Below are 17,774 nucleotides of genomic sequence, written 5' to 3' on the forward strand. Positions count from 1 at the left end.
AGTCAGCTGCACAGTCCAGGTAGGGCTTGGCGCCAGTCCCACAGAGCTAAGGAGGAAATGAGTCCAAGGTACAGCCTGACAAGCCTCTGTCCACCCTGTGCAGGAAGAAAAGCAAGGATGACGGTGGCAGAGCAAGTGGAGACGGCAAAGGGACGACAGCAGAAGCCAGGGAGAACATCTGTGATTGACGAGTCGCCAGCTCCAGGGCCCAGCTGTTCATCCTGCCTCTTCCATGGGATCCGGAGCTAGTCAGGCCCCTTGCGAAACGACCGAAGGTAGTCCTTCAATGTCTTCTCCACGTTGGGCACAGCATAGGCCTGAGCTGCGTAGATGCCAGTACAAGTGCCCACTGCAAAGCCCAATACTGCGGAGGCCCTCAGTTTGGCCACCACATAGCCAGCCAGGAATCCCTTGAGGAATGGGGACGATAACAGCGAGCCATCCTGCAGGAAGAGAAAGAGTGCAGAAGGAAATTCAGGTAGGAGAAAAATGCAGAAGCAAAGTCAGACAGGCTCTCTCCTTTCTCGAATCAGGAACTACTCAATTTAGGCTTACAGAATTCCACTACCTGTTTCTCCTCTGGACAGCTGTGATATTTTCTTTAAAAAAAATTTCTCAAGATTCTGGAAGCTAGAAAAGAACTTAGGACCACACAGTATCAGAGTCCTGGGTTTGGAAGGCTCCAACCACAGAATCCTACTGCCAGAGAAATCCTTGAGGGGCCTAAGTCCTGTGGACTTCTCCAGCTCTACTTTCTGGCATGGGACACCAGCAATGGCCAAGCTCATCTCCTTTCATTTCCTCATTTTCATAATACTACTTCCCATCACCAAATCTTTGCATATACTGTTCCATCAGTCTGAAAATGTTCATTCTTCCCCACTTCACCTCGTTAGTTCCCACTTTAGATCACAGGTGTGTTTTTTTGGTGATGGTCCTGGGGCTTAAATTCAGGGCCTGAGATTGTTCCTGAGCCTGTTTGCCTAGGCTGCTATATCCCTTGAGCCATAGCTCCACTTCTGGCTTTTTTTTTGTGGTGGCTAATTGGAAATGACAATGTCATTGACTTTCCTGCCTGAGCTAGCTTCGAACCACATTTGGAAGATCTCAGCCTCTTGAGTGGCTAGAATTACAAGGCTTGGGCCACCGGTGCCCAGAGGCAGAACACTTGTCTAGCAAGTACAAGGTCTCAAGTTCAGACCCTATTAGCACCAAAAATAAATAAAAAATGAGCCTCTACTTCTCATTACACAGGCTGGGTAGGGAAGCAAAGGGCAACAAATAAAAGGAAAGCCCCTACCTGGATCACTCCACTGTTGACCTCGTTTTCCACACGCCGCTGCAGGTGCTCCAATTGGTTCTTGAGAAATGCCAGGTCCTTAAGCTTGGGCAGAGAATCCTAGGACAAGGGAGAGGCTGGCTCCAGTAGACTTGACCTAGCCCCATTCCCTGCTCAATTCTACCAGAGGCTGGGCGTTAGGAGGAGTAGGGTGAGCCAGAGAGATTTCTTCCTAGAAAATCTTGAGATAGCCATAGTAAAGGAGGAAAGGCATTGAAAAGCAGAGTTCACATGGGGGCCATTGAGGAGGGGCCAGAGGGAATTGCATCCTCAGCTTTCAACACCCCACGGAGGAATTTTACACAGCAAGCTTTGTACAGATGAGGCAAGAGAAACCTTCCCTTGGCTGGACGAGGAAAGGTCTACCAAAGTATAAACTCCTTAAAAGTGGCCATAAGTGTGTCTTAAGTGATGTGTCCCAATGCCTGACAAAGGGACCAGCATGCACTTGGTGAATATGCGGCTGACACTAGGCTTCCAGGCCAATAGCGAGGAGTGGATCAAGGCAGTTCCCTGGACAGTTGGGCTGGGCTTTTATTCCCAAGGCCACCCCAAACAGAATGGGAATATCTAGATGTATGAGGCAAGAGTGAGAATGAACGGCTAAGAGGTCCTGATCCTATGTATGTGTAAGATTCGGTGTGCGTGTGTGCACGCGCGCGCGTGCAAGGGAGTGTCTGGACGGCTGTGGTGTTAGGGTCCACGTGGGCTGGGAGCGCTGCCTCTGGAAGGGACATTTCAGGGGCTAGGGAATGGGCCAGAGTGGAGTGTTTCGGGATGAACGAGTGTGCAAGGAGCTGGCCCTGGGCAAGCACACACCGGGGAGGGAAAGCCACGACTCTGCCCACCCCATCCCCTTCTGCTGCTGAGGTGGCCGGCAGGAGCCCCGGCGATGACAAAGGCCAGCCTCACCCCCGGGCCATTCCAGTGCTGCCTCTCCCCAGACCTGGAAAAGAGGCATGGAATGTGAAGACCATCCCGAATGGGAACCAACCCCACGTTCACTCACCTTGTCATCCGCCATCTTCCCGGCTGGACCTGTTGCGCAGGCGCAGCCCCGCCCGTTGCATGCCAAACGCCGCGGCCATCTTTACTGAGGGCAAAGGTACTTCCGGGGCATTGTAGGCACAGAGGGGTTGGTTTCCTGGTGGCGGCGCTGCGGCCCCCTGGCGGCGCGCCGGTATTTCCACGTGACCCCTCCCGTCTGGTCCCGGACCGCGTGTGCGCGTGCGCGTGCGCGCCCGCTCGCTGGCTCGTGACCCGGCGCGATGATCTCATCCGTGGGCCAGTGCGTGAGGCGGACGTGCGTCCCGCCGCTCTTCCGGCACCTGATGAGGTCATCATACCTGTGGGGTGGGGTGTGCGCCGGGGTCGGTTCGCCCCGCTCTCACCCGTGCACGGAGCGCGCTTGAGCTCGGGGCTGCGCCGGGCCCGCCTCTGCCCGCCCCCGGGGCCTGTCCCGGGCCCGCCCCGGAGGCCTCCGGCGCGGAGGCTGGGCGCGCAGGCACCGCGTCTCCCGAGGGCCGGCCGAGGCCGGCGGGGACCCGGCGGGGCCATGCTGGGCAAGGATTACATGCTAGCCATCATTCTGGTCAACTGCGACGGTGTGCATGGAGGGGCTCGGGGGGAGGCGCCAGGTCTTTAGGGGAGCAGGGATTGCAAGGCTTCTGAGACGCGGAGACGGTGTGTGTGTGTGTGTGTGTGTGTGTGTGATATCTTGGTCGGGTGACCAGGGGGCCCAATGAACCTCGATCTTTGCATGTGATGTCTTTAGGTTTGGGGAGCCTGGCGCCCCGACCTAAGGACTGCCCTATGAAATGGAGGGACAGTTACGACAGGGTGCTCTTCTGAACTCACAAATAGTATGGCTCCCCCCCACCCCCACCCCAACCTCTTGTTCCTCCAGATGACTTGTGGGGGGATCAAAGTTTGGAGGGGGAGCCGGGCCTACCCCCTGGCTGGAGGAAGATCCGTGATGCGGCAGGTACTTATTACTGGCACGTACCCAGCGGTAGCACCCAGTGGCAGCGTCCAGCCTGGGAGTTAGGCGATGCAGAGGATCTAGGCAAGGTAGGTGGAGGGTGAGGAGGAAGCCGGAGTTTCCGGTGTGCATCTAGGCCTCCTGCTCCACTGATTAACTCCTATTCTGCAGAGGACAAAGGGGATTTGGGAGCTGCGGCCCCCAAAGGGAAGATCCTTTTCCAGCTTGGAGAATTCCCTGGACCGGAGGTAACAGGGATAGCCCAAGCAAAATGAAAGGCTTGGAGTTTGCATTGCATTCCGAAATGCAACCGGACCCACAATCTGCTCGGTAGCTCAGGTTCTGGAGTCTTGTTCCTTTCTGGGCTCTGTTCTCTGTGCTTGGCTCTGTCCCACATTCTGGACTTTTCAGTATTTTGAATTTTGTCCTTTGTGCTAAGCTCTTGTGATTAGCCACATGTTCTCTATATTCTGATTTATGACATTCTAGATCTTATCCATTGTTTTAGACTCTGAGGGGGGGGCCTTGGGTCGCTTGTTTTAGTGCACATTTTGGACACATTCATATTTGTGACTTTTATTTTGTGCCCTGTGCCTCTGTCTTTAATTTTGCGCCAAATTCTGAGCCACACTTTATGTTGATTCAATATGTCTTGGGTCTTATTCAGCTCTGGTTTTATATTATGGCACTGTATTTTGGATCTTGTCCTGTGTTGACCCAATAGTCTGGGCCTTACCAGTGCCTCTAATGTGGGAAGTGTGGCCCTCTTACCAGCTTTGCTTTCTATTCCAGTAACTCTCTGACCTGGTATGGTGAGGAATCCTACATTCAGAACCTGGAGCCAGGGGCTAAGGTAGTGACTTGGACCTGAGGACCTCCCCTCCCCCTCCCCCAGGGGAATTGGGAGATGCAAAGGGAAAAAAATCGAGGATGGAACTAGACTGAATAGAGGTGACCAAGGCCTAAGGGTGTGACTACCAGAGGGTTTGTTTGGCCCTTGCCACCCTGTTTCATCCCTGTTCATTTCTGTCTTTTCTGTTCCACTTAGTGCTTTGCAGTTCGTTCTCTGGGCTGGGTAGAGGTGCCTGAAGAGGATCTGGCACCGGGAAAGAGCAGTATTGCAGTCAATAACTGTATCCAGCAGCTGGCGCAGGGCCGGAACCGGAGACAGCCCCCAGAGGGTGCCTGGGGTGAGGTGAGCTTTTTGGCCTTCCAGGGGGTTCAGCCTAAGGCCCAGCAGTCGTTCTTTCTGAATGTCTATTTTCCATGACAGCCACCTTTATCTGATCTCTTGGCCAAATTCTGTCCTTGGAAGGGCCAGAACATGCTGATGATCCTGAAGAAGGATGCCATGAGCCTGGTGAATCCCCTGGATCACAGCCTGATCCACTGTCAGCCTCTGGTGCACATCCGTGTGTGGGGTGTGGGCAGCTCCAAGGGCCGGTGAGGACTTCTCCCTCCCCCCTCCTGCAGGCTGTGGTCCCCAGTGATGCCGGTCCCTGGTCCTTGAACCCCTGGACACAGATCCTCTGGCTTGGACCCCGCACTGCCTCCCTTGCCTGGTGGAGCCTTGGTTGGGGAGGGTGGGCCCAGCCCAGCAGGAGCTGCTAGGGGAGAGTCTGCGCGGCAGGGCTGATTCTCCCCTCTGCTCTTACATGCTTCTGGAACAGTGACAGGTATGTGACAAGCAGTTTCCTCAGTCTCAGCCCTGGCCTCCCTGCTCCATCTCCTCTATATCCCTTCTCTGACATTAAAAGCCTCCTGCAGGCTCTAGCCAGCCTGTGCCTCAGCCCCCTCTCTGCCCCTGCCAGGGACTTCGCTTTTGTGGCGGGTGACAAAGACAGCTGCATGCTCAAGTGCCATGTGTTTCACTGCGATGTCCCTGCCAAGGCCATTGCAAGCGCCCTCCATGGGCTCTGTGCCCAGGTAAGGGCCCGGGAGTGTGGATATAGAGCTGGGGCTGAGGCTTCCCAAGTAGTCGGCTCCTTTCCCCGATTTCCCTCTTTCTCTGCACCTCACGCTGGCTGCGTTGTATTTTAGATCTTGTCAGAACGAGTGGGGGTTAGTGGTGATGGCGCTTGCTGCTCTCCAGACCCCATTTCCCCCGAAGATCTGCCTCGGCAAGGTATGGGGAGGGGTGTGTAGCCTTGGGCTGCTTTGGGAGTGGGGAGGGTGTCTAGTCCTAGGGAGACTAATGCTTGAACTAGAGGAACATGCGTGGGGTTTTCCCCGGGTCCGGACCCACTCAGAAGGGTGAAGAGGAGCGGGGTACCTGAGGGTTTCCGTGCCGGCTTGGTGTGTGTCTTTCAGCGGAGCTGCTCGATGCCGTGAGCCAGGTTGCTCAGAAGTACGAGGCACTGTATATGGGAACCCTGCCAGTCACCAAAGCCATGGGTGAGAACTGAGGGGGCCGGAGGGCCAGGGGAAGGTGGGCAAGGCAGCCTCTACCCCCGTTTCTCAGTCTTCCTGTTGCCTCGTGTAACTTGAGATGCACCCGTTTTCCTAACAGAATTCTAAGCCAGCCTTAGCTGCTCTCTTCTCACCTCTCTCTGAATCCCAAGAAACCTAGGTGATCCTTGCAGATTCTTTCTAAGTTAGACATCACAGGAGTCCTGTCCCTTCCAGGCATGGATGTCCTGAATGAGGCCATTGGTACACTCACCGCCCGCGGGGACCGGAACACCTGGGTCCCCGCTCTGCTCAGCGTGTCTGACTCTTTCATGACCGCGCAGCCCATGCAGGTACCAGAAGAGGGCAAAGTTGGGGGCTGTAAAGGCTGAGCAGAGCTACTGAGGAGGCTCATTGCTTACTGCTGGAAGACCTTAGAGTGTCTGTCCAGTCCTTGGGCTTCTAGTGACTAAGCCTGGTATGGCAGGCAGAGGCTGGTGCAGAGGAGGAGCCACTGTGGCAGTGTCCTGTTCGTCTTGTCACCTTTATCGGTGTTGGCCGTGACCCACACACCTTCGGTCTCATCGCCGACCTTGGCCGTCAGAGCTTCCAGTGTGCAGCCTTCTGGTGCCAGCCCCACGCGGGGGGACTCTCGGAAGCTGTGCAGGCTGCCTGTATGGTGAGTTAGGCATAGGACTGGTGGGAACGGGGCTTGCAGCTGCTCTGTACTGTGGATTGGTCTCGAGATCAGCAGCCTCTATAGATCACAACCCAGCGAACCCAGGTCTACTCGGGTCCGCCAGTATTTTGGGGTTTATGGTGGTTTTGGCAAGCTTTGGTTAGTTGCCAGTACTTAAAGGCCATGGTATTTTACAAATAGCTGTTATTCCTGCTTAAAGTATGAGGAACTCTAACACAGGGTGAGTATATAAATTTCAGTCTGCTGCTGGAGTTGTGTAGGGGCTGGGCTCTATAAAATGGGCATTATTTTTATCATTCAGGTTATTTCTTGGTGTTTGTGGGCATTTAAATGTCAGCTTCTTAAGTTACATTAGTTCAGTCCGTTTATTCAACAAGTATGAATGCTTGCAGGCTCTGGGCACCATACTTACTCCAAGGCAATTTAGATGGTCCATACAAGAAAGAAACTGGGAAGATGTTACATACCACAGGGCAATGGATGAGATATCCAATACTTCAGAGATGATGAAGGCTACTTATAAGGGATTATAGAAAATAGAAAGGATTAAAGAGGAAGTGACTCAAGTGAAGGAATGGAGTGGTTAATTGTAAACACAGGGAACCTCAACTGTGAAAGGAAGAGAGAAATTTGTGGTATTGAGCATCTGAAAGAATATAGCATGCAAGGGAGGATGTAATGATAGATTAGGGCAGTAAGAATGCTAGAAGCCATTTGGTGGAAGCCCCTATAAAGTGATGAGTTTATTTGATCCCAAGGCACGAGGAACCCCAGAAGGGTTCTGAGTGGGACTGTGAAGTCAGATTTGTGGATTAGGATGACCACTTAAGGTATAGTGTGGGTAGGAGATGGGAGGACACAAAAGAGGATGGATGGCTAATTAGGACTCCATGCAAACAAGTGATGATTGGGCAGTCGTATTAAGAAAACATTAGGACTTCAGCCCTGCCCCTTGACTAAGAGTCAAGCTTTGACAGAGACTGGTTCAGAACAGTAAAATGAAAAAGAGGCAGCATAGTTGTACTGGCATAGTTGAGTGGAGGCTTTGCAGTTTGACAGAACTAGATTTGAATGCCAATTCCACCATTTTCTGTCTCTGTATCTCAGTATCTTCACTTAGAAGGGGATAAGCCAGGCACTGGAAATTCATACCTGTTAAACTCATCTCTGTAATCCTAACTACTCAGGAGGCTGAGATCTGAGATTCAAGGTTCGAAGCCAGCCCAGGCAGGAAGGTCCATGAAACTCTTATTGCCAGTTAACCACCAAAAAGCCAGGTGTAGAGTTGTGGCTCAAGTGGTAGAGTGCTAGCCTTGAGCAAAAAAAGCTCAAGTATATCGCCCAGGCCTTGAGTTCAAGTCCCAAGACTGGCACCAAAAAAAAAAAAAAAAAACAAAAAACAAAAAACAAGGAGAAAATAAAGGAAAATGAAAATAATAGAATGGAAGTAACAACATCTTATAAATAGCTGGATTGAGATTGTTACACAAACCACTTAGCACAGAGTCTAGCTCTCCTCGAGTCCTCAGTAAATGCCAAGTTTTTTGCTGTTGGGCTACCTGGGATTTGTATGGTACCTTCAGCTGTGACTACCAGCCTCATATCAGAAGCCCTGCCCTGTAGAAGCCGTCAGAGGGCAGGAAGCAGCTGGATCTTTACATTCCCCTTCTCCCTAGGTTCAGTACCAGAAGTGTCTTGTGGCCTCTGCGGCTCGAGGCAAGGCCTGGGGTGCTCAGGCCCGTGCCCGCCTGCGGCTCAAGCGGACCAGCTCCATGGACTCCCCAAGAGGTCCCCTGCCTCTCCCCCTACTAAAAGGAGGGGTCGGGGGTGCAGGAGCAGCCCCTCGAAAGCGGGGTGTCTTCTCGTTTCTCGATGCCTTCCGGCTGAAACCTTCTCTACTCCATATGCCCTAAACTGGCCTTACAGGGCTGGGGAAGGAGGCTCTGGATCGATGCCCAACTCTATTCCCCTTCATTCTCCAGGGGTCCACAGCCTCTCATCTCTGCCTGCCCCTGCCCCTTGCCTATCTATTTATTACCTAGTTTATTGTTGGTATGGATGACTGAGAGGCCCTGCACTACTCCTTAGGCCCCTGGCTCTCCTTTCCTTGGGTCCTTGCCCCTGTCCAGTCCTGGACAATTGGCTCTACCTCAGCAACACTTTATAGCAAAACCAGTGCAAATAAAAGTCCCTCAGTGACCTCATTAGGTGTGAGTATGTTGGACATGGGATAAGGTTGGGGGCCAACAACCTGTGTGAAATGAGTGTCTGTGCTTGGTGTTGGTGATGGAAATAATCTGACTCCACTCAACAAACGTTTTCTAAGGTCTTTTCTGTACCAGGCACCGAGATAGGCAGTAGCGGAGGGATTACCTTCTGAGCCTCTCACGTGAGAAACGAACAGCAGTCAAACAGGTAGAGGAGGCAACCGAGAATCGGAGGGATGTGGGAGTTGAGGTGCGACCCTCAGCCTGGTCTAGGGCATTTCAGGAGACTTTCTGAAGAAGTGGCATCTGAGTTGCGTGCTGAAGATGGGTGCTAGCTGGGGAGCCGGGAGAAAAACGAATGCCTGAGAGTGTCCAGGGAGGTCCGTGCACACTGACACAGGTGAAGCCGGCGCAGCGAGGTTACAGGGGCAAGAGCTCGCTCCTAGGGGAAGTGGAAGGCACTGGTCCCCGCGGAGACAAGGTGCTGGTCCCTTGGAGGGGACACCCGTTGGGCACCCAGTGCCCAGGACTCCTGTGGAGCACCGGCTGGAGACTGAGCACGTTAGGGCGTCGATGCGGGGCTCCCGCGGCGGTTCTGACCGTGAGCCTGGCCCCCGCAGCCCCGAGCGCCGGCGTGAGGGCCCGCCCCGGAAGTGACGCGCTGCCCCGTTGGCGGTGCGGAAGTGGAGATGGCGGAGCTGTACGTGAAGCCGGGTGAGCGCGGCCGGAGGGCTGGGGGCGCCGGGGGTGGGCCCTCGGCCTGCCGCAGCCTCGCTCTCACCCTCCGGCCAGGCGCTGGTCTGGCTTCATGCGTCCCCTCAACTTCGCAGGCAACAAGGAGCGCGGCTGGAACGACCCGCCGCAGTTCTCGTACGGGCTGCAGACCCAGGCGGGGGGCCCCAAGCGCACGCCGCTCACCAAGAGGGTCGCCGCCCCGCAGGATGGACTCCCCCGAGGTGCGTGCGGGCGGGGCGCGGGGGACCCCAGTAAGGGGCTCGGGTCAATACATGGTGTACTTACTTGGACTCTAGGTGACCCCATGCAGACCATTCTGAAGTTATTTAAGAATTTGTTTCCAGCGCTGACCGCTTCCCAGCAAACCGTCTGCATCTCCGATTTAACGCGTTATGTACTCGCTCATTTATTCTGTTTCTATTTACTGGGCACTTGTTAACCCAGCCTCTGGCTGCGAACGTGGCTTAGTGGTGGAGTGCTTGCCTAGCATGCACGAAGCCCTGGGGTTTGGCTCCTCAGTACCACATACACCGAAAACCGGGAAAGGGCGCTGTGGCTTGAGCCAAAGGAGCTCAGGGCAAGTGTCCAGGCCCTGAGTTCCAGACTCAGGACTGGGAGCAGGGGAGCATTTCATGATGCAGTGGACAAGTCAAAAACCATACTTTTAGGAAAACCTCTCTTCTTGCATTTGGCTAAATGAAAGATTAAAAAAATAGTGACAGGGGCTCTGTAGAAAAAAGTGATGTGATATAGTTTAGGAGTCTGAGTTAATACCCTAGTAGTACTTATTATAACGTTATTGTGTGTGCGCCGTGGATCTGTCTCTTAGCTTTTCACCCAAGGAATTGCTTTACCACTTGAGCCACAGCTCCACTTTTTGGTGGCTAACTGGAGAGAAGCATCTCATGGACCTTTTGCCCAGGCTGACCTCGAACCATGATCCTTAGGTCTTGGCCTCCTGGGCCTTGGACTCAGGGCCTGAGCACTGTCCCAAGTTTCTTTTTGGCACAATGCTAGCACTCTACCACTTGAGCCACAGTGCCACTTCTGGCCGTTTTCTATATATGTGGTGCTGGGGAATGGAACCCAGGGCTTCCCATATTCCCATATGGGGCCATATTCCCAGCCCCCAGAGTTTCTTAAACTAGGAACTATTGGTATGTTGGGCCAGAGTATTCTTAGGGTAACTGTCTTTTACAATATAGGTTCTTTAGCAGCATCCCAGACCTCTACTCAATAAGTACCTGTAGCATTTACTAAATTCTGGCCAGACATTTCCTGAGAGGCAAAGTCTCCCCAGCTTGAAAATCACAAACACTTATATGTTTTATGCCTTTAGAAAGGTAACTACTGTGTGGATAACAGATTTTAGGGAAGGAATGGAAAAACAAGCTATTACAGGAAAATAGGAAGCTCTAATGTGATTTGCTAAAGATGGGAAGTGGGAGTAGTGGTAGGAATTGGGTGGATATTGGATAGGTTGTGGAAAAAAGTCAGAAGAAATGAGTAGGGGAAGGAAAATATCACTTAAAACATTTGATGTGGGAATATTGGGAGATAGAGGTTTGTGGGGATGAGAAAAAACAAGCTTTCCTTTAGGCTATGTTTAGTTTAGATTTCTACCTTTGGGGAGGGGGTCTAGGTGAGAATTATAGAAATAGTTGGCTGGTATTTGATGTCATGGGCTTGAATGTTACATAGGAGAGTGTGGATAGACGTCTAAGAAATATCTGAAACAAGGGTCCTAAAGCTCTCCAGCATTTCAAGATTGCAGAGAGCGAGGCTCCAGTGGCTCACACCTATAATAATCCTAGCTACTCAGGAGGCTGAGACTTGAGGATCAAAGTTCAAAGCCAGCCCAGGCAGGAAAAGCCGTGAGACTCCTATTTCCATTTAACAATCAGAAAACCGGAAGAGGTGCTGTGGCTCAAATGGTAAAGTGTTAGCCTTGAGCTGAAGAGCTCAGGGACAGTGTGCTGGCCCAGAGTTCAAGCCCCATAAATGACCAAAAAAAAAAAGACTGCATAGCGAAGGAACCATCAAAGGAGAATGAGAAAAGACCAAAGAATAGGCAAAAGTAGATTGAAAAATGCTCATAGGCCTAAAGTTAGGAAGATAGCACTATATGACAGATATTGTGACCATTGATGATTTTAACAAGACCAATGTTTGTGGAGTGATGAAAATAGTCTGCCAGAAAAGCTAGGGATGAGGCTTAACATGACAGAGTAACTATAGACAGTTTAGTGTGTGAAGCAGAGATGACAAATGGGGAAACATCTGAAAATGGAATGCATAGAGGGTTGTTTTTATAGTAAACAGTACAACATGTTTTTGTGCTGATGATGCAGGAGAAAAGGGATTAGAGGAGGGAGCCCGAAAGAAGAGGCTGGGATGCAGAGTACATCTGGAGGGATGGCTTTTTGATAGGAGCAGAACCTTTTAACTATTATAGGAGAAAGGAAAGTGCCCACTGGTATAGATGGGTCATTAGGATTAGTTGTGGGATGATGACGGTTACTGTTTTCTTGATGAAACCTGGGGCAGTGTCAGAAGATGAGATAGGGAAAAGAACAGAAGAGAGGAAAAAAATGTTTAGAGGAGATAAGGTGTGAAAATAGTTGTCCAGGCACTGTTTGGTACCTTTAAAAATCTTGGCCATCAAGTATTAACTTATAAAGTGAAACTTACCAACTTAGTTTTCTCGTCCCAAGTACACTTTGGTTCGCCCATTTCAATAGCAAAAAGAGGTAAGAGTATGCGAGGTAGGTTGGAAGGATTGGAAGGTTGACCAGATTTTTGAGGGGGTATGTTGTGAACAGAGGAAAGGGGAATGAGAGGGTGGGACAAAAGTCATTGGTGGTGCTGGGGGTCAAGTCAGTTACAGAGCAAGGTATTAGATACATTAGTCATCCTCGTGAGTGTTCATGCCTAAAAGCTAGGTCTTAACTTCCCTTCTTCAGTCTTTCTCAATCACTGACATCCCACGTGAAGTCATCTTGACACTTTTCCCTCACCTCAAGTCACCACGTCCTGTTATCTCCTCCCACATCTCAGACCCCGTCCATGCCAGCATTCTCTTTCCCCGTGGCTCCGCTCACCCATTGCTGTGCTTGCCTCTATTCTTGACCGGTCCCATCCATTTTTCATTGTTTACGTGTTAACTAGTAAAGCAGCAGCGGCTTTCCCAGACTGTTTTGCTCAAGACCAAGTTCCTCCAATGCCTTGGATGTAGATCCTTACCCTCCAGTGACAGCTCACTCTTATTTCTCCAGTGCTAGTCATTCCAGCCACATAGGTCTTCTGTCCTGGAGCGCTGCACTTACTTGCACTTAGTATCCATTCCTTCTTGGAGCTTGAATTTAGGGCCCCTCATTCTTGCTTGGCATTTTTGACTACAGCTAGTGCTGTACATCTGAACCACACCTCCAGGTCTAGCTTTTTTTTTTTAAATTAAATTTTATTGACAAGGTGATGTACAGAGGGGGCTATAGTTACATAAGGTCGTGAGTACATTTCTTGTCATATTTGTTACACCCTCATTTTTCTTTCCCTTCCCTAGTTCAGACAAGCATTTATACAATATCCAGTGTACCAAAATCATATACAGTGACCACATTAAACATAACAATAAAATCCTCCTGTTTCCAAATCTTGGAGTTCATTTTGCTTAGCCTCATCTTATATAATCATATGTGCATAGCTGCTGAGCTATTGTGATCCTGATAGGTCTATCCTAGCTTTTTGATGGTTAATTGGAGATAACAAGCTGAGTCTCTTAGATTTGTCTGTTGTGGCTGGCTCTAAATCTTGATCCTCAGACCTCAGCCTCCTGAGTAGCTAAGAGTGTAGTTGTAAGCCACTGTTGCTTAGCATCCTTTAATTCTTCACAATAGCATCTCTCACATGGCCATTTAGTTTAGTGAAAGCTATTAGCTTTTTTGCTACATACAAATCTAGCAGCTGTATTTATATCTATAACCTTCACTGCAACTCTTGTCATTACGACAATGCCCCCACTTTACATAAGCGTCCACCCTTATGACTGGAATAAACTCAGGTCTTGAACACTTAGTTTAGGCAAGTCCCCTTATTCCTCTTTACTGTATAATCCATTTCTTCTGTGTAGCGTGTAACATAATTTGGTAATTTTGTTTCCTCCTTCCCTCTAGAATTGAAGCTCTCTGAGGTCAGAAGTCTAATTAGTCTGGTTTATTTCTCTTTGGTGCGTAGCACAGTTTGCAGAGTAGGGATTTCACATACATTTTTTAATCCATGAGCTGTCTCAGTATTTGCTTAGAAGATGTGAATTTAGAGTTGAGCTTTTTACCTATTTAAGCCATGTTGCCTGATCTTGCCTTTCCTTTTCATACAGTCCCTACCTCAGAGATGTCTCCTGGGCCCCCTCCGATAGGGCCTCCTCCTCCTTCAAATAAGGCTCCCATACCTCCCCCAGTGGGGAGCTGTCCTGCCTCCAGTGTGGAGCCCCCAAGCTTCCCAGTCGTCGAGTCTGAGGCTCTGATGGAGGATGTGCTGAGACCTCTGGAACAGGCATTGGAAGACTGCCGTGGCCACACAAAGGTAAGCCCTGGCTCAGCCTGCTGGGCGGGAGGGGGAACAGAGCTAAAGCCAAATGCAGTTATGGCTTCCAAAGAAAAACTAAGTCTAGTGGCAAAAACAGCTTTGTGTGTGTGTGTGTGTCCTGGGGCTTGAACTCTCTGCCTGAGCACTGTTCCTGAGCTTTATGCAGAAAGCTAGCACTCTAAATTGAGCCAAAGCTCCTGGTTGACTGGAGATAAGGGTCTCACAGACTTTTTCCTGCTGTGGCTGGCTGAAACTTCAGCCCTCAGATCTCTGTTTCCTGAGTGGCTAGAATTACAGGCGTGAGCCACCGTGTCTGGTAGGGGGCAACAGCGCTTAATCCTTCCAGAGCTAGGAACTTCTTCGAACTGGTTCAGCCTTCCCAGGAACATGGCACAGGACTTCAGAAAGATCAGTTAACAGTAGAGGCTTATGGGAGCAAGAGTTAATTCAACTCATGAATGGAAAACAGCAGGCTGATTTTCTGTATATCTAGCTTATTCAGAGTATTTCCTGCTGATTTTATGCTCAGCGAATTTATGTTTTGCTCGGGAGGGGACAGAGAAATCCCTTTTTATTTCGTGTTTTGATTTTCTAGAGGTGAAGGGTCAAAGAAAAGGGAAGCAGCATGGCCGTTTTATCCTTGGCTCTTGGTCTCCTTATTTGCAAGTGTAAGATGAGCTTCTAAGGGTCTTGAGAGGCCTCTGAGATTTTAAAATCCTACCTGCTCCTCCCCAACACACACATCGTGTTCTGCAGGCTCTCAGTGAGGGCCTCTAACCTTTGAGTAAAGAATGAGGACTAAGGGGCTGGGAATGCGGCTTAGTGGGAGAGTGCTTGCCTAACATGCACAAAGCCCTGGGTTCAATTCCTTAGCACCACATAAACAGAAGGAAAGAAAAAACAAAGCCAGAAGTGGCGCTGTGGCTCAAGAACTGGAGTGCTAGCCTTGAGCAAAAAGAAGCCAAGGACAGAGCTCAGGCCCTGTCCCAAGCCTCAGCACTGGCAAAAAAAGAAAACAGAGGATTAAGTGTAAAAGAAGGTCCTGGACCAGAGGAAGCAGGTCCAGCTGTGTGGTGCTGCCTTCCTCTTCCTCAGCTGGCAGCACTGAGTTCGAGGGGCTTCTGTCTTTCAGAAGCAGGTATGTGATGACATCAGCCGGCGCCTGGCACTGCTTCAGGAACAGTGGGCCGGAGGGAAGCTGTCAGTGCCTGTGAAGAAGAGGATGGCACTACTCGTGCAAGGTATGTGTAGATTCCTGGGTATGGCTTAAGTTCTTGTCCTGCCATGGTTGCCTGAGCTGCAAGAGACACTGAGATTGTGACTGAGGGAGGAGGGGGCACTGAAGCTGCCCCCTTTACCCGTGTGCTTGTTCAAGCCCTGTCTCTCCTCAGAACTTTCAAGCCACCAGTGGGATGCAGCGGATGACATCCATCGTTCACTCATGGTTGATCATGTGACCGAGGTCAGTCAATGGATGGTGGGAGTGAAAAGATTAATAGCAGAAAAGAGGAGTCTGTCTTCAGAGCAGGAGGACAAAGAAGAGAAATCTCCAGTCACAGCTGAAGAGAACCAGACCATACCAGGCTTCCAACAGGCTCCATAATCCTGGGGGCTTTTCAGACTCACCTTGTGCCATCTCCTATGCCTTTGTGTGGGAGGCTTTTTCTCCCTTGACACCTCCTTACCATGGATTTCAGGGATGTCACCTGTTACTCCTCACATGCATTTCAATAAAAACCTATCAACGGTGGGCACTGGATAGGAAGGATGGCCCTTCCTGTGCCGTCCCCTCTGGTGTCATCTGCTCTGATCCCTGAAAAATCTCCGCCGTCTTTTATCTTGTAGGGCCAGATTGAGGCCTGCCTCTTTTTTAAAGTTAGACTGAAAAGCACTATCCCTTGTCATGTGGAGTAGCCTGTGTTTGGGTGACTTATGCAGAGTCACAGAGCTATGTGAATTTCCCAACTAAAGGAAAGATTGTTCTTTTTGCATTGTCATCTTTGAGTACAGACACTACAAAGATTAGAATCAGTGAGTGGAATTTCGGCTGTGTGAGTTGAAAGAGAAAAAGACCAGGTTCCTGAAATAAGGGAAAAATCATGATTCTCACAAAGCAAGTTGGTGCTTCACTTGGGCTTCTCTGTGGTGAAGTCTCCCTCCCCGCCCCCCTAGTCCTGGGGCTTGAACTCAGGGCCTGGGCACTGTCTGTCCCTGGCTTCTTTTAGTCAAGGTTAGCACTCTACCACTTGAGTCACTTCTAGCCTTTTCTGTGTATGTGGTGCTGAGGAATTGAACCCAGGGCTTCATGCATGCTAGGCAAGCCCTCCGCCACTAAGCCACATTCCCAGCCCAGTGGTGAAGTCTTTTAACTTTCAGTGAATAACGGAGTTGGTTGGAAGGAAACAAGCCCTTGGTAGACAGCATGTGAGATAGGAAGCCACAGGTTTTCAGTATTTGAATGGGGATTGGTACCTAAAATAGGAAGCAATAAAGGCAAGGAGAGAAACCAGGGATGGCTATAAGCTGGATTTCCTTATAGGAATCCTGCTTAGGAATGGACAGGGGAGTAGCCGCTGGGGATGTCCAGTTCCAGGAAGGCTGGTTCCTGGGAAAGACTGGAACAGCCCTTGGCAAGGACAATGTGTTGCTGTTTATGGTTTAGCAACTCGCTGCTGGAAGTGGGCCCAGTGGAGAATCTCGGCTTCCTGGGGCCCTCAAGTATGTGGCTGAAGTGGGATCATCATTGAGGAGAACACTGGACCCAAGTCATTTCCGAATGTTTACTAAACAGCCAAACATTGACATACTGCACCCCCCAGTGCCAGCCCTGAGCGGAGTGGGCTTGGAGGAATTCCTAGGAACCAAAGAGAAAGTAGAGCTAAGGGCTTGGCAAGCTGCCAACTCCTATATCCCTGGTCTAGCTGCCTCAGAACTAAAGGAACCCCAGAACCAACAAGTCCCTCGTTTCCAAATTGATGCCAGTTGGTCTTTGGTAGGATACCCCAAGAAGAGGTGGTGGATGGCAGCCACACAAGGAATCCCTCTTAACTCCACATGGGGTCATCTGCACTGGGTTACATGTCCATTTCAAATTGTGCATCATCTGGAAGAGAATTCAAGAGTGTCAGTTCTAAAAACCCTCCTGGAACTGAAACACCTGACTTCACAGGGGCATGTAAGCTCAGCTAGCCTGGGACATTTCTTGATTTTAAGTTCCCCTTTCCTTACCAGGTATCTCTTCCTCTGTCTCCTTCTGCTCCTTCAGCAACTCCAGCTTGTGGGGTGGGGCTGTTGGAGGAGTTGTGACCCCGGGAATCTGAGGGAGACAGCAGGGGGGTGTCCGGGCAATGGGTGAGTTCTTGAACTCCAGCAGGAACTTTCGGTCGTAAATGATCCTGGTGCCTGTTAAGTTGTAGGGACTGAGGTAAGAGTGAGGAACTTGGATACACAAACTTGGGCTCAGATGTGGGTCTCTTGCATTTCCTTGTGTGTCAATACATCTGCTCTGTAGCCCAGCTACAATCTCATGTGATAAACCTTCACAGCACTGAAAAACAACCGAATTGTGTCTAATCACCATACGGCAACCATTCTAGCTTATCCTAAAAGTAGGAGTTTTAGGTTTGGGAGAATTTCAGGCATTGGTTTTAACAAAAGCATTAAACTTGACTTCAGGGTGCTCCTCTTTATTGCTATAGAATTTCCTTGCTTTGATTCACAACAAGAGTCTTAGCTGTTAACAGATCAAAAAGCTGCACAACTGTAAGGAAGGGCTCCACCTAGTGCTGCCACCTGGGCTCTTCTCAACAGTGGGAGCGGTTCCTGAGAACACCTGCCTTC

General features: G+C 50.4%; 4 protein-coding genes across 15 annotated transcripts in view; 2 read left to right on the forward strand and 2 right to left on the reverse strand.

Moving 5' to 3' along the window:
- Positions 1-239: 239 nt before the first annotated feature.
- Positions 240-2,486, reverse strand: LOC125340000 (SLC35A4 upstream open reading frame protein). The gene is made up of 3 exons (XM_048331378.1): positions 2,349-2,486; positions 1,301-1,399; positions 240-443 (listed from the first exon to the last, which is right to left on the reverse strand). Exons 1-3 carry the CDS (start codon positions 2,361-2,363, stop codon positions 246-248), a joined length of 312 nt encoding a protein of 103 aa, XP_048187335.1. The 5' UTR covers positions 2,364-2,486; the 3' UTR covers positions 240-245.
- Positions 2,473-8,612, forward strand: Apbb3 (amyloid beta precursor protein binding family B member 3). 2 transcript variants are annotated; one of them, XM_048331372.1, is made up of 13 exons: positions 2,473-2,943; positions 3,246-3,409; positions 3,492-3,568; positions 4,113-4,173; positions 4,369-4,515; positions 4,594-4,763; positions 4,991-4,996; positions 5,132-5,246; positions 5,361-5,445; positions 5,631-5,714; positions 5,946-6,061; positions 6,196-6,387; positions 8,085-8,612. In XM_048331372.1, the coding sequence occupies exons 1-13, from the start codon at positions 2,895-2,897 to the stop codon at positions 8,319-8,321; spliced, it is 1,503 nt and encodes a 500-aa protein (XP_048187329.1). In that variant the 5' UTR covers positions 2,473-2,894; the 3' UTR covers positions 8,322-8,612. The 2 variants fall into 2 exon arrangements, with proteins under 2 accessions (XP_048187329.1, XP_048187330.1); XM_048331373.1 differs by having other exon boundaries at positions 4,636-4,763.
- A 605-nt stretch (positions 8,613-9,217) lies between these two features.
- On the forward strand, positions 9,218-15,734 carry Sra1 (steroid receptor RNA activator 1). 3 transcript variants are annotated; one of them, XM_048331375.1, is made up of 5 exons: positions 9,218-9,329; positions 9,446-9,571; positions 13,726-13,931; positions 15,067-15,175; positions 15,326-15,734. In XM_048331375.1, the coding sequence occupies exons 1-5, from the start codon at positions 9,305-9,307 to the stop codon at positions 15,535-15,537; spliced, it is 678 nt and encodes a 225-aa protein (XP_048187332.1). In that variant the 5' UTR covers positions 9,218-9,304; the 3' UTR covers positions 15,538-15,734. The 3 variants fall into 3 exon arrangements, with proteins under 3 accessions (XP_048187332.1, XP_048187333.1, XP_048187334.1); XM_048331377.1 differs by having other exon boundaries at positions 9,275-9,329; positions 15,067-15,072; positions 15,326-15,391; XM_048331376.1 differs by lacking the exon at positions 9,446-9,571 and having other exon boundaries at positions 9,272-9,329.
- A 966-nt stretch (positions 15,735-16,700) lies between these two features.
- The window catches only part of Ankhd1 (ankyrin repeat and KH domain containing 1), a 124,451-nt gene continuing 123,377 nt past the window's right edge, over positions 16,701-17,774 (reverse strand). For all 9 annotated transcript variants that reach the window (XM_048331360.1, XM_048331359.1, XM_048331357.1 and 6 more), the window contains 2 exons: positions 17,163-17,336; positions 16,701-17,037 (listed from right to left, as the gene is read on the reverse strand). In XM_048331360.1, coding sequence (XP_048187317.1) covers position 17,037; positions 17,163-17,336 — 175 coding nt within the window. In that variant the 3' untranslated portion in view covers positions 16,701-17,036. The remainder of the gene's footprint in view (positions 17,038-17,162; positions 17,337-17,774) is intronic.

This window comes from Perognathus longimembris, chromosome 22 (genome assembly GCF_023159225.1).
Source record: "Perognathus longimembris pacificus isolate PPM17 chromosome 22, ASM2315922v1, whole genome shotgun sequence".
NCBI lineage: Eukaryota > Metazoa > Chordata > Mammalia > Rodentia > Heteromyidae > Perognathus > Perognathus longimembris.

What these genes read in the sequence shown, in the direction of transcription:
- Sra1 (XM_048331375.1), top strand. Translation starts at nt 9,305, where the DNA reads ATGGCGGAGCTGTACGTGAAGCCGG. An exon ending in GCAGGATGGACTCCCCCGAG is followed by an intron (nt 9,572 to 13,725) that starts GTGCGTGCGGGC and finishes CTTTTCATACAG; the next exon opens with TCCCTACCTCAGAGATGTCT. An exon ending in GATGGCACTACTCGTGCAAG is followed by an intron (nt 15,176 to 15,325) that starts GTATGTGTAGAT and finishes GTCTCTCCTCAG; the next exon opens with AACTTTCAAGCCACCAGTGG.
- Apbb3 (XM_048331372.1), top strand. Translation starts at nt 2,895, where the DNA reads ATGCTGGGCAAGGATTACATGCTAGCCATCATTCTGGTCAACTGCGAC. An exon ending in CAGAGGGTGCCTGGGGTGAG is followed by an intron (nt 4,516 to 4,593) that starts GTGAGCTTTTTG and finishes TTTCCATGACAG; the next exon opens with CCACCTTTATCTGATCTCTT. An exon ending in TCCATGGGCTCTGTGCCCAG is followed by an intron (nt 5,247 to 5,360) that starts GTAAGGGCCCGG and finishes GTTGTATTTTAG; the next exon opens with ATCTTGTCAGAACGAGTGGG.
- LOC125340000 (XM_048331378.1), bottom strand. An exon ending in TCAACAGTGGAGTGATCCAG is followed by an intron (nt 444 to 1,300) that starts GTAGGGGCTTTC and finishes CTCTTCCTGCAG; the next exon opens with GATGGCTCGCTGTTATCGTC.